General features: G+C 36.0%; 1 protein-coding gene across 1 annotated transcript in view; it reads left to right on the top strand.

Annotated features, from left to right (window-relative positions):
- Window positions 1–13,888, top strand: part of TEX11 (testis expressed 11) — a 345,588-nt gene that overhangs the window by 41,125 nt on the left and 290,575 nt on the right. The window contains exons 5-7 of the mRNA XM_033849819.2: window positions 751–830; window positions 12,846–12,926; window positions 13,017–13,136. Of these exons, the coding sequence (XP_033705710.1) occupies window positions 751–830; window positions 12,846–12,926; window positions 13,017–13,136 (281 nt within the window). The remainder of the gene's footprint in view (window positions 1–750; window positions 831–12,845; window positions 12,927–13,016; window positions 13,137–13,888) is intronic.

Genomic DNA, 13,888 nt, shown 5'->3' with positions numbered 1-13,888 from the left:
TGAGAGGCCCGCGTACCGCAAAAAAAAAAAAAAAAAATTTGACTACTTCAATGACCCGTAATTTAAGCTGGGCAAATCTTCTCTTTTTCATTGGAATATTAATTAAAAATGGTGTTAGCATAAGTAGAATGGCTGCTGAGATTTAATAACATCAAGACAACTAGTTCAGTTATATGTGAAGTCATCTTTAATAAATTGGGTATGTTTTATGATGAAAGAAACCACACAACTAAAGAGGTTACAATTATTCAAACTTTCCTATTTTCAGGGTAAATGAACTGTGTAATGACGATACCTGTATTTTCTAAGTTATGCTTCAAGAACTTTTACCTCATCTGCAGAAAATAATATATTTAGACCGTTTCACATTTTAGGAGAATAATCTTAAACTATTCTGATGTTCAGGAATTTTGTCAGATGTTGAATAGCTTTAGATTCCAATTCTACTTAGAATTATTTTGCTGCCAGCATGGTACATACAAGAGCATCATGTGAGTCTTTGGGATTTAAGACAGGCAGAAATTAAAATTTGAAAATTAGATATCTGTCTGACTAAAGCATTAAGCCCATGATTCATTTGGTAGTTTTCAGGTCATTTACTTTTGATAATTGATTTTTTAAAAAGACCTTTAAAGTTCTTATTTTTAACAACAAAAGTGGTTTCACTTCACTCCTCTTTTCTCTTTATATGTGTATATAAAAGGGGAATGAATGTTTTGTGTTTATGGGTATCTAATTACTGTTTTGCAGTACGGCACGTTGCTTGCAAGTTGATGTGTATGTGTGAAGGCTCAGCTGCTTCAGAAGAAGCTATTCAAAGACAAATTTTGGTAAGTCCTAATTAAATCAGGAGAAAGTGCAGATTCAGTGAGAGAGTCATTATTCCTGTGTAGATGGTTGAAGTTAGTGTAAACCTGGAAGGGGATTATATCCTTTAGTTCTGGCAATGTTACTTTTATAATAATTATATCTATTACAATTAAAGGTCTCAGCAGTACTGTAGTTGTTATTACAGTGATTTAGTGGACTAAATATTGAACTTGTAATTCAGGATTTATGAAAAGTAAGGAAAATAATAAAAGGTAATAGTTTTCTGCTCCATCCCTTTCTACCCCCTGTCTTGCTTCCTAGAGGCAAGTATGTTTTTTTAGTGGAAAGTATTTTTCCTAGTGTTTTAAAACAATATTTTATTGAAAAGCTCAAATGTACACATGAAGTAGAAAAGATAATATGATTCCCCTATTTACCTATCACTCAGCTAGAGTAATCATCAACTCATGACCACTCTTGTTTCTTCTATATCTCCTCTAACAGCAAACCCCTGGCCCCATGGATTATTTTGAAATAAATCCAAAGAAGCGTTATTTTTCCCATAAATATTTCAGTACATGTCTCTAAAAGACCGGATATCTTTTTTATTCAAACCCAATATCCATTATCATACCTGATAAAATTCAATAAAGATTTTTCTAAAATCATCAAATATCTAGTCTTCCCTCCCCCCAACTCTTCCCACCTCCCTCCCCCCACTTCTTTCCAGTTGGTTTTTTAGAATCAGGATTAAAGTCCACACCTTGTATTTTGTTAATATGTTCTATAGTTTACCTAAATTCTGGATTCTGATAACTGCATCCTTATGGTGTCATTTAATGTAGTACTTTGTCCTCTGTTTTTCCTGTAAACTGGTAGTTAGATTTAGAAGCTTGATCTGATTCAGGTTCATTTTTGTCAAGAATAATTCATAGGCGGTATGGTGTACTTCCATCAGGAGGCACTAATGTCTACTTGTCTCTTTTCTGTTGTGTTAGTGTCCTTTGATGATTATTGTCCCCAGATCCATTATTTCTGTGGGGGTCTGCATATTCTAATTCTGTAGTTATTTTGTTTATTAACTGGAATAGAGAGAAACTTTCATCAACTATTTGGTTACTCTGAAGTATATTTTGTATACGAAAGTCCTGACTCTTCCCCTTTATTTAACAGTTTTCAGAATAATGAGTTGATTCTGTAACATCCTTAAATGATGACTGAGTGGGTTTTTTTTTTTAAAGTATTACTGTGAACTCATGGATTTTAACATATTTAATGACTTTCAGTTCATTGTAGTTATTATGCTTATTGAAGCACAATGTCCTATTTTGGGCTGGAAGGAGCTTCTTTAAGTGATTCTGAGTCCTTTTGGCACGACCTCAGCAGTCTTTAATAGTTTCATTTGGTTTCCGATATGGCAAGATATCCAGGCTTATCTTGTATAGTTCCTACCCTAGACCTGGAATCAGCCATTCCTCTAAGGAGCTCTGCTTTCTTTTAGTGGAGAACGTTGTTTAGAACCCACAGTCTGGACGTCACAAATGCTCATTACTATTGCATTGATTATTGTTTCTAGACCTTTTTAGTGGACAGAGCTATGACATATATATTTTTTAAGAGAGAAAGTATATAATGAGTTCATACTGATATTTCCAATTGATATTTAGGATTATAGGGTTTTAGCTTCTTGATTTTATATTTGTGTGTCTTTGGTGCTAAAAATCTTGGTGCCTAACATTAAAGTAATGAATAACCTCTTTTATCCTAGAAAATGTATTTTTGAAACAGTTTCAGGATATAGCAATATCGATATTATTACTAAGAATGATTTCTAAAAACGTTTAGGAATTTTTTTGCACTTTTGTTCTTAGGATATACCTCACTAGGGATGTACAGTCAAAATATTGTGTTCATATTATTAAAATATCTTAAAATTACCTGAAATAATTCCTTTCCCTATGATTAAGCTATCGACTTGATATATAGCTAGGTTTATTTGCTTCTGCTTGCTTTTGATTTTTGTGATTGCTCCCACCTACCCATTTTGATTGAATTTTGTTTTATTTTATTTATTTATTTATGGCTGCATTGGGTCTTTGTTGCTGCACCCAGGCTTTCTCTGGTTGTGGCGAGCGGGGGCTACTCTTGTTGCGGTGCCTGGGCTTCTCATCACGGTGGCTTCTCTTTGTTATGGAGCACTAGCTCTACGCACGTGGGCTTCAGTAGTTGCAGCACGTGGGCTCAGTAGTTGCGGAACGTGGGCCCTAGGGTGCGTGGGCTTCAGTAGTTGTGGCGTGTGGGCTCAGTAGTTGTGGTGCACGGGCTTAGTTGCTCTGCGGCATGTGGGCTCTTCCTAGACCAGGGATCAAATCCATGTCCCCTGAATTGGCAGGCGGATTCTTAACCACTGCACCACCAGGGAAGTCCCTGAATTTTGTTTTATAATTATGTAAAATACTGACATGGTTCTGAGGTCAAGTCAAATCTAAAGGAAGTATATTCAGAGAAGTCTAGCTTCTATCTCTGTCCTCTTTACTCTGTTCCCTCCCTTCCCCTGTTGGTAACTATTTTGTTTATTTTATTGTTTATCCTTTTGATATGTGTGTATGTATGCATGTATGTATGACTTTATGTATTTTATTGAAGTATAGTTAATTTACAATAGGAGTTTCATGTGTACAACATAGTGATTCAATATTTTTATAGATTATACTCCATTTAAAGTTATTTCAAAATAATGGCTATATTTCCCTGTGCTGTGCAATATACCCTTGTTGCTTATTTATTTTATACATAATAGTTTGCATCTCTAAATCCCCAACCCCTTTCTTGTCCTTTCTTCCTTCCCTCTACCCACTGGTAACCACTAGTTTGTTCTCTATATCTGTGAGTTTGTTTCTGTTTTGTTATATATATTTGTTTGTCTTATCTTTTAGATTCCACATATAAGTGATAACATAGATTATTTGTCTTTCTCTCCTATTGTTTTTTTGAAACTTAAAAATATTTATTAATTCATTTATAATAACAATAATCAAGGTATTACGTGTCAGCATAAATCACATTTTTAGCAGAAAATATCTATATTTTCCAAAGCAAGAGAAAATATGTGAGAAGAGTGACATTGTTTTGCATTAAGTTCTTTTTACATAAAGTTACATCACATTTTTTTATTCAAACAGAAAGTCACAAAAATTATCATCATCCTCATCAGTTCACTCACTCCCATGTAATTAATATTTATTTCATCTTGATCTGTTGTTAGCACTTTTATGAATTCATCAGTTTTCCATTAGAGTTCAGAAAATTCTTATTCATTCAGTTCAGCAGTATAGTCAGTTACCAGAAACCTGTACTTATCAGAGTCTTTTCCATGAATTCCTTGAAGATGAAACCCTTTTATAGGAAAATTTTTTTTTTTTTTTGTGGTACGCGGGCTTCTCACTGTCGTGGCCTCTCCTGTTGCAGAGCACAGGCTCCGGACGCGCAGGCTCAGCGGCCATGGCTCACGGGCCCAGCCGCTCTGCAGCATGTGGGATCTTCCCGGACTGGGGCATGAACCCGTGTCCCCTGCATCGGCAGGCGGACTGTCAACCACTGCGCCACCAGGGAAGCCCTATAGGAACATTTTTGCAAAAGAATCAGAGTACAGGCAGAACTGTCTGTAAATGACAAAAGACTTAAAAATGACCACGGTTAAAGATTTGATGGAAGTTCATAATAATGCAATTGACAAGGAAATCTAGTTATTTCTGACATATACATTTTAAAGTAATAACTAGAATTATGACTTATAACATTATACCAGAACATATAAGATTTTTAGGAATTTCATGTAATGTCTGAAACATTTATATTAACATATTTCCGTACAAATAACCCAAAGAAAGTTTAGTATTAGTTTTTTTAAATTTAATTTTATTTTTTTAAATAGCAGCTTCTTATTAGTCATCAATTTTATACACATCAGTGTATATATGCCAATCCCAATCGCCCAATTCAGCACACCACCATCCCCACCCCACCGTGACTTTCCCCCCTTGGTGTCCATACGTTTGTTCTCTACATCTGTGTCTCAACTTCTGCCTTGCAAACCAGTTCATATGTACCATTTTCTAGGTTCCACATACATGCGTTAATATACAATATTTGTTTTTCTTTTTCTGACTTACTTCACTCTCTATGACAGTCTCTGGATCCATTCACATCTCAGCAAATGACTCAATTTCGTTCCTTTTTATGGCTGAGTAATATTCCATTGTATATATGTACCACAACTTCTTTATCCATTTGTCTGTCGATGGGCATTTAGGTTGCTTCCATGCCCTGGCTACTTTAAATAGTGCTGCAGTGAACATTGGGGTGCATGTGTCTTTTTGAATTGTGGTTTTCTCTGGGTATATGCCGAGTAGTGGCATTGCTGGATCATATGGTAATTCTATTTTTAGTTTTTTAAGGAACCTCCATACTGTTCTCCATAGTGGCTATATCAGTTTACATTCCCACCAACAGTGCACGAGGTTTCCCTTTTCTCCACACCCTCTCCAGCATTTGTTGTTTGTAGATTTGCTGATGATGCCCATTCTAACTGGTGTGAGGTGATACCTCATTGCAGGTTTGATTTGCATTTCTCTAATAATTAGTGATGTTGAGCAGCTTTTCATGTGCTTCTTGGCCATCTGTATGTCTTCTTTGGAGAAATGTGTATTTAGGTCTTCTGACAGTTTTGGGATTGGGTTCTTTGTTTCTTTAATATTGAGCTGCATGAGCTGTTTATATATTTTGGAGATTAATCCTTTGTCCGTTGATTCGTTTGCAAATATTTTCTCCCATTCTGAGGGTTGTTTCTTCGTCTTGTTTATGGTTTCCCTTGCTGTGCAAAAGCTTTTAAGTTTCATTAGGTCCCATTTGTTTATTTTTGTTTTTATTTCCATTACTCTAGGAGGTGGATCAAAAGAGATCTTGCTCTGATTTATGTCAAAGTGTGTTCTGCCTGTTTTCCTCTAAGAGTTTTATAGTGCCCGGTCTTACATTTATGTCTCTAATCCATTTTGAGTTTATTTTTGTGTATGATGTTAGGGAGTGTTCTAATTTCATTCTTTTACATGTAGCTGTCCAGTTTTCCCAGCACCACTTATTGAAGAGACTGTCTTTTCTCCATTGTATATCCTTGCCTCCTTTGTCATAGATTAGTTGACCATAGGTGCGTGGGTTTATCTCTGGGCTTTCTATCTTGTTCCATTGATCTATGTTTCTGTTTTTGTGCCAGTACCATATTGCCTTGCTTACTGTAGCTTTATAGTATAGTCTGAAGTTAGGGAGTCTGATTCCTCCAGCTCTGTTTTATTCCCTCAGGACTGCTTTGGCTATTCGGGGTCTTTGGTGTCTCCATACAAATTTTAAGATTTTTTGTTCTAGTTATGTAAAAAATGCCATTTGTAATTTGATATGGATTGCCTTGAATCTGTAGATTGCTTTGGGTAATATAGTCATTTTCACAGTATTGATTCTTGAAATCCAAGAACATGGTATATCTCTCCATTTGTTGGTATCATCTTTTTTTTTTTTTTTTGGTATCATCTTTAATTTCTTCATCAGTGTCTTATAGTTTTTTGCATACAGATCTTTTAACTCCCTAGGTATGTTTATTCCTAGGTATTTTATTCTTTTTGTTGCAATGGTAAATGGGAGTGTTCTCTTAATTTCTCTTTCAGATTTTTCATCATTAGTGTATAGGAATGCCAGAGATTTCTGTGCATTAATTTTGTATCCTGCAACTTTACCAAATTCATTGATTAGCTCTAGTAGTTTTCTGGTGGCATCTTTAGGGTACTCTATGTATAGTATCATGTCATCTGCAAACAGTGACAGTTTTACTTTTTCTTTTCCAATTTGTATTCCTTTTATTTCTTTTTCTTCTCTGATTTTCGTGGCTAGGAGTTGCAAAACTATGTTGAATAATAGTGGTGAGAGTGGACATCCTTGTCTTGTTCCTGATCTTAGAGGAAATGCTTTCAGTTTTTCACCATTGAGAATGATGTTTGTCATATATGGCCTCTATTATGTTGAGGTAGGTTCCCTCTCTGCCCACTTTCTGAAGTTTTTATCATAAATGGGTGTTGAGTTCTGTCAGAAGCTTTTTCTGCTTCCATTGAGATGATCATATGGTTTTTATTCTTCAGTTTGTTAATATGGTGTATCACATTGATTGATTTGTGTATATTGAAGAATCCTTGCATCCCTGGGGTAAACCCCACTTTATCATGGTGTATGATTCTTTTAACGTGTTGTTGGATTCTGTTTGCTAGTATTTTTGCATCTGTATTCATCAGTGATATTGGTCTGTAGTTTTCTTTTTTTGTAGTATCTTTGCCTGGTTTTGGTATCTGGTTGATGGTGGCCTCATAGAGTGAGTTTGGGAGTGTTCCTTCCTCTGTGGTTTTTTGGAAGGGTTTGAGAAGGATGGGTGTTAGCTCTTCGCTAAATGTTTGATAGAATTCACCTGTGAAGCCATCTGGTCCTGGACTTTTGTTTGTTGGAAGATTTTTAATCACAGTTTCAATTTTATTACTTGTGATTGGTCTGTTCATATTTTCTGTTTCTTCCTGGTTCAGTCTTGCAAGGTTGTATACCTTTCTAAGAATTTGTCCATTTCTTCCAGGTTGTCCATTTTATTGGCATTAGAGTTGCTTGTAGTAGTCTCTTAGTATGCTTTGTATTTCTGCGGTGTCTGTTGTAACTTCTCCTTTTTCATTTCTAATTTTATTGATTTGAGTCCTCTCTCTCTTTTTCTTGATGAGTTTGGCTAATGGTTTATCAATTTTGTTTATCTTCTCAAAGAACCAGCTTTTGGTTTTATTGATCTGTGCTATTGTTTTCTTTGTTTCTATTTCATTTATTTCTGGTCTGATCTTTGTGATTTCTTTCCTTCTGCTAACTTTGGGTTGTGTTTGTTCTTCTTTCTCCAGTTCCTTTAGGTGTAAGGTTAGATCGTTTATTTGAGGCTTTTCTTGTTTCTTGAGGTAGGCTTGTATAGCTATAAACTTCCCTCTTGGAACTGCTTTTGCTGCATCCCATAGGTTTTGGATTGTGTTTTTATTGTCATTTGTCTCTATGTACTTTTTGATGTCCTCTTTGATTTCTTCAGTGATCTCTTGGTTATTTAGTAATGTATTGTTTAGCCTCCATGTGATTGTGTTTTTTATGTTTTTCTCCCTGTAGTTCATTTCTAATCTCATAGCGTTGAGGTCAGAAAAGATGCTTGATGTGATTTCAGTTTTCTTAAATTTACTGAGGCTTGATTTGTGACCCAAGATGTGATCTATCCTGGAGAATGTTCCGTGCTCACTTGAGAAGAAAGTGTAATTGCTGTTTTTGGATGGAATGTCCTATAAATATCAATTACATCTATGTGGTCTATTGTGTCATTTAAAGCTTGTGTTTCCTTGTTTATTTTCATTTTGGATGATCTGTCCATTGGTGTAAGTGAGGTGTTAAATTCCCCCACTATTATTGTGTTACTGTCAATTTCCTCTTTTATAGCTGTTCGCAGTTGCCTTATGTATTGAGGTGCTCCTGTGTTGGGTGCATATATATTTATGATTGTTATATCTTCTTCTTGGATTGATCCCTTGATCATTATGTAGTGTCCTTCCTTGTCTCTTGTAATATTCTTTATTTTAAAGTCTATTTTATCTGATATGAGTATTGTTACTCCAACTTTCTTTTGATTTCCATTTGCATGGAATATCTTTTTCCATCCCCTCACTTTCAGTCTGTATGTGTCCCTAGGTCTGAGGTGGGTCTCTTGTAGACAGCTTATAGATGGATCTTGTGTTTGTATCCATTCAGCAAGCCTGTGTCTTTTGGTTGGAGCATTTAATCCATTTACGTTTAAGGTAATTAATGATATGTATGTTCCTATGACCATTTTCTTAATTGTTTTGGGTTTGTGTTTGTAGGTCCTTTTCTTCTCTTGTGTTTCCCACTTAGAGAAGTTCCTTTAGCTTTTGTTGTAGAGCTGGTTTGGTGGTGCTGAATTCCCTTAGCTTTTGCTTGTCTGTAAAGCTTTTGATTTCTCCATAGAATCTGAATGAGATCCTTGCCCGGTAGAGTAATCTTGGTTATAGGTTCTTCACTTTCATCACTTAAAAGAGTATCGTGACACTCCCTTCTGGCTTGTGGAGTTTCTGCTGAGAAATCAGCTGTTAACCTTATGGGAGTTCTCTGGTATGTTATTTGTCATTTTTCCCTTACTGCTTTCAATAATTTTTCTTTGTCTTTAATTTTTGCCAATTTGATTACTATGTGTCTCGGCGTGTTTCTGCTTGGGTTTATACTGTACGGGACTTGTTGCGCTTCCTGGACTTGGGTGGTTATTTCCTTTCCCATGTTAGGGAAGTTTTCGACTATAATGTCTTCAAATATTTTCTCTCGTCCTCTCTCTCTCTCTTCTCCTTCTGGGACCCCTATAATGCGAAAGTTGTTGCATTTAATGTTGTCCCACAGGTCTCTTAGGCTGTCTTCATTTCTTTTCATCCTTTTTTCTTTATTCTGTTCTGCAGCTGTGAATTCCATCATTCTGTCTTCCAGGTCACTTATCCGTTCTACTGCCTCACTTATTCTGTTATTGATTCTTTCTAATGTAGTTTTCATTTCAGTTATTGTATTCTTCATCTCTGTTTGTTTGTTCTTTAATTCTTCTTGGTCTTTGTTAAATGTTTCTTGCATCTTCTCGATCTTTGCCTCCATTCTTTTTCTGAGGTCCTGGATCATCTTCACTCTCATTCTGAATTCTTTTTCTGGAAGGTTGCCTATCTCCACTTCATTTAGATTTTTTTTGGGGGGGTTATCTTGTTCCTTCACGTGGTACAAATCCCACTTGGCTTCAAAGTCTGATTCTCTAGGAATTCCTCCTTCCGTTGCCGGACCCCCAGGTTGGGAAGCCTGACATGCGGTTCAGAACCTTCATTCCAGTGGGTGGACTTCTGTTGTATAAGTGTTCTCCAGTCTGTGAGTCACCCACCCAGCAGTTATTGGATTGGATTTTACTGTGATTGCGCCCCTCCTACCGTCTCATTGTGGCTTCTCCTTTGTCTTTGGATGTGGGGTATCTTTTTTGGTGAGTTCCAGTGTCTTCCTGTCGATGATTTCCAGCAGCTCGTTGTGATTCTGGTGTTCTCACAAGAGGGAGTGAGAGCACGTCCTTCTGCTCCACCATCTTGTTTCCTCTCTCTACTTTTGCTTTTTAAATATAAGCAAATAGGTATTTATTCATATCTCTACCTGCCCCGAGTGTCTTAGATAATTGGTAGTATTCCATACGTATACTTTTCTCCACCTTTTTTTTTACCCAATTTAACATTATATCTGACAGATCACTCCATAGCAGTATATAGAGATATGCGTTTTCTTTTTTTTTTAGCTACATAGCATTCAGTTGGTGCATGTAACTTGTCATATTTAAGCAGCCCTCTTTGATGGACATTTGGATGTTGCAGTGAATTGCCTTGTGCATATATCTTTTCCTATTTTAAGGCTATTGCTTGTAACCATTTTTGTTTTTACTTCTCACGTTTACTTTCATATATCTTAATCATATGGTTGTATCACTGTATTAGTTTGCTAGGGGTGCCATAACAAAATACTATACAGTGGGTGGTCTAAACAGTAGAAATTTATTTTCCCACAATTGTGTCCAAGATCATGATCCAAAATCAAGTCCAGGATCAAGGTGTTGGAAGGTTTGTTTTCTCCTGAGGCCTCTCTCCTTGGCTTGCAGATGGCTGCCTTTTCTCTGTGTCCTCATATGGCATTTCCTGTGTGTGGGCACACACCTGGTGTCCCTTTGTGTGTCCAAATTTCTTCTTAAAAGGACACCAGTCAGATTGGATTGGGGCACACCTAATGGTGTCATTTTAACGTCATCATTTTCTTAAAGGCCCTATCTTTAAATACAGTCATATTCTGAGGTACTGGGAGCTGGGACTTCAACTTATGAATTTTTTGGTGGGAGGGGTCGACACAATTCAGCCTACAATAATTAAATCTTGATTTATCAGCTCCATATATGATCTGTTTCTTTCTGTTATGATAGATGAAGATTTATCTCATCATATATTACCTCCCCTACTCCTTTCAGTTTTTGTTAATGATACTGTTTTTAATTTATTTTATTTATTATTATTTTAATTGAAATTTATTTATTTTAATATATTTAAGTTTTTATTTCTCCATCAGTTTTGGAGAGTATATCTTTACTTTCAACTCTGTGAAGATATTAGTACCTTTATCATTCTCTCTCCCTTTCCCCACCATTACCCTTCCAACTTCTGTTACCTCTCACATTTGCATTTTTGGCTTTATTGATTTCAAAGAATGGAACCTAAAAGGAGCATTTTATCGATTATGACTACTGTTTAATTCTGTGGATAATAATGGTATTTCTCTTTTTATGTTTCCATCTACTTGCTGTCTTAATTCTATTTCCTTAGGTATTCTGTTTGTTGAGTGTGATGTCCTTTCATATTATTGGTTACCCTCAAACATTTGGTGATTCTTGCTTATATTTAATTTGAGATTCCTTGATAGTCTTCTGTGTCACACTATTTACTGTAACTGAATCCAGTGACTGATGGAGAATTAAGACCAGAGGTTTTGCATTGACCTGTGTTGTCAGCCACCTGGAACTCTGTTTTTCTCTAGCCTAAGTGATTGTACTTTACTGTTCCTTTCTGGGGAGGAGGGGAGAATATATCTGTTGGGGATGAAGCCTACTGCCTGATACTCCTCCTGTTCATATCCAGAATGTTTCCACATTTTGCATTTTCGTGCATTTTAGGATATGGGATTTTGCCTCATTCCATTTGCTGTTTTTCAGAGGTTCTTCATAATTTCATATCAACTGAAAATGCCCCTTATTTTTCAGGACTATTATTCATAAGAAAAATATGTATATTTTTCTTTTATATCTAGAAAATATATATAAATCCCTAGAAAGGATATATATATATATACTATATCATATAAATATATATATATATCCTTTCTAGGGGTTCATAGTATATAAAATTTATAGTATATATTATATATATATATCATAGTATGTACTATATACACATCATTTCCAGGGATTTATAATAGAAGGGGTGGCTGTAGTGTGTGCTCAGTCCTCTATCTTGATTCAGTCCTTGTTTGCTTCTACAGTATTTGTGCATATTACTTAACTATTTATTTAGGTGTCGGTCAGTTATAATACTGTGAGCTTCTTCACGGTGCCTGGCATGTAAAGGATACATAATAAACGTTTGCTGGATTAAGAAAAATTTTATTAGAGACATAGTTAAAAACTAGAACCGAGGTATGTTGACTTACAGTCTAGTGCTTATCATATAACTTTCTTCAAGTATGTGAGGCATTAAGTTTTTCTTTTTAAGATGGTGGTAGGAGTTTATTAATTTATTTTTGCTGTGTTGTGTCTTCGTTTCTGTGCGTCGGCTTTCTCTAGTTGTGGCAAGCGGGGGCCACTCTTCATGGTGGTGCGTGGGCCTCTCGCTATCGCGGCCTCTCTTGTTGTGGAGCACAGGCTCCAGACGCGCAGGCTCAGTAGTTGTGGCTCACAGGCCTAGTTGCTCCGTGGCATGTGGGATGCTCCCAGACCAGGGCTCGAACCCGTGTCCCCTGCATTAGCAGGCAGATTCTCAAGCCCCGCGCCACCAGGGAAGCCCCAGGCATTAAGTTTTAGAACTTTCTTTTCCTGTCTAAATTATCTCAATGTTTTCTTTTAGTATTTTCTTAGAAGATGTGTTTTCAAGTATATTAATTTTTTATTATTGCTTTTCTTAAGACCGTTTCTCTTTAATTATGGAGTTCTGAGCAGAGCACAGAAGTCTAATAAATGCTGTTAGTTTTTTGTTTTCTGTGGATTACACTACTGAATATGAACAGAGGATTAAATATTTTCTCCAATATAATCCTCAGTCAGTTTTGAAGAGGTGTGAGTTTTTAAAAATTATTTTCTAACTTCTTTCTTCCAGCTGAATATGAAAACAGGAAAAGGATGGGTGGATGGTGGAAATGCTGTGATCGCTGATGAATTTTTTCAAGCTGCCATGGCTGTAAGTTACCATTGATTTTTAGCTGTGGCAGTTATTAGTAACAATTGTGGTTATTCTCATCATTACATTGTATTGTGGTTTATTTTCCAGGGTCTGGAGAAGTTATATGTCAAATTAATGCAGAGTTGCTCCACTGAGGTCCATGTGACTATGCAGAAGACTGCTACGGAGAGTGACCTTTTCAGAGTGCTTTCTTACCAAGCAGAGTCAGTAGGTATCATAGTCAGTAGGGCCTCACAGTGGGGCATTTTATATACGTAAATGCAAAAGTGATGACATATAACCTATTAGAAGAAAGTCAGGTGTCATTGGTCTTTTATAGGATATTATATTTGGCCTTTTTAATCTCTGTTTTATATCTGAAGGTGACATTACTAATGGTGATTGGTACCTATCGGGGTGGGTGAGATTGAAAAGACTTATATAACTAATCATCATTTTCAACCACTGCATGTAATACCTATCATTTATTTGTGGCAGTGGCTTCTACTTGAAATACCTGTCTCTGTGGATATCTTACATTCACAGTCTACCTAAAATATTTGCCCAAAAAGAGCCTTCACATTTGCAGTTATTCTGGGTTGTTCGCTGATGTTTTCTAAAAGTCTGCTGGTGTCAGTGTTCAGAGTTGTACTTTACCTCAGTTTGGCTTGTGGGTTTTCTTCTTTTGTCACCATGCAGTTAGGTGTGCATTTTCAGTTGAAAAAATGTAAGCTGTGATGAGTTTACTCTCTGAAATTATGTAATTCTAGAAATGAAAGAGACCTTAAGAATCATCTAGCGTAATCTTAGTTTTATTTCTTAACATCTTCATTGAGATATTTATAATTTGTATACTATAAAATTAACACATTTTAAATGTACAATTCAATGGTTTTAGTATATTCATAGAATTGTACAACCTTCACCACAGTCTTAAGTTTAAAACATTTTCATTACCCCAAAAGAAACCCCCTATCCAT

This window comes from Tursiops truncatus, chromosome X (assembly GCF_011762595.2).
Source record: "Tursiops truncatus isolate mTurTru1 chromosome X, mTurTru1.mat.Y, whole genome shotgun sequence".
Lineage (NCBI taxonomy): Eukaryota > Metazoa > Chordata > Mammalia > Artiodactyla > Delphinidae > Tursiops > Tursiops truncatus.
Note: the sequence above shows the minus strand (reverse complement) of the source record. Positions and strands in the feature narration are given on the sequence as shown.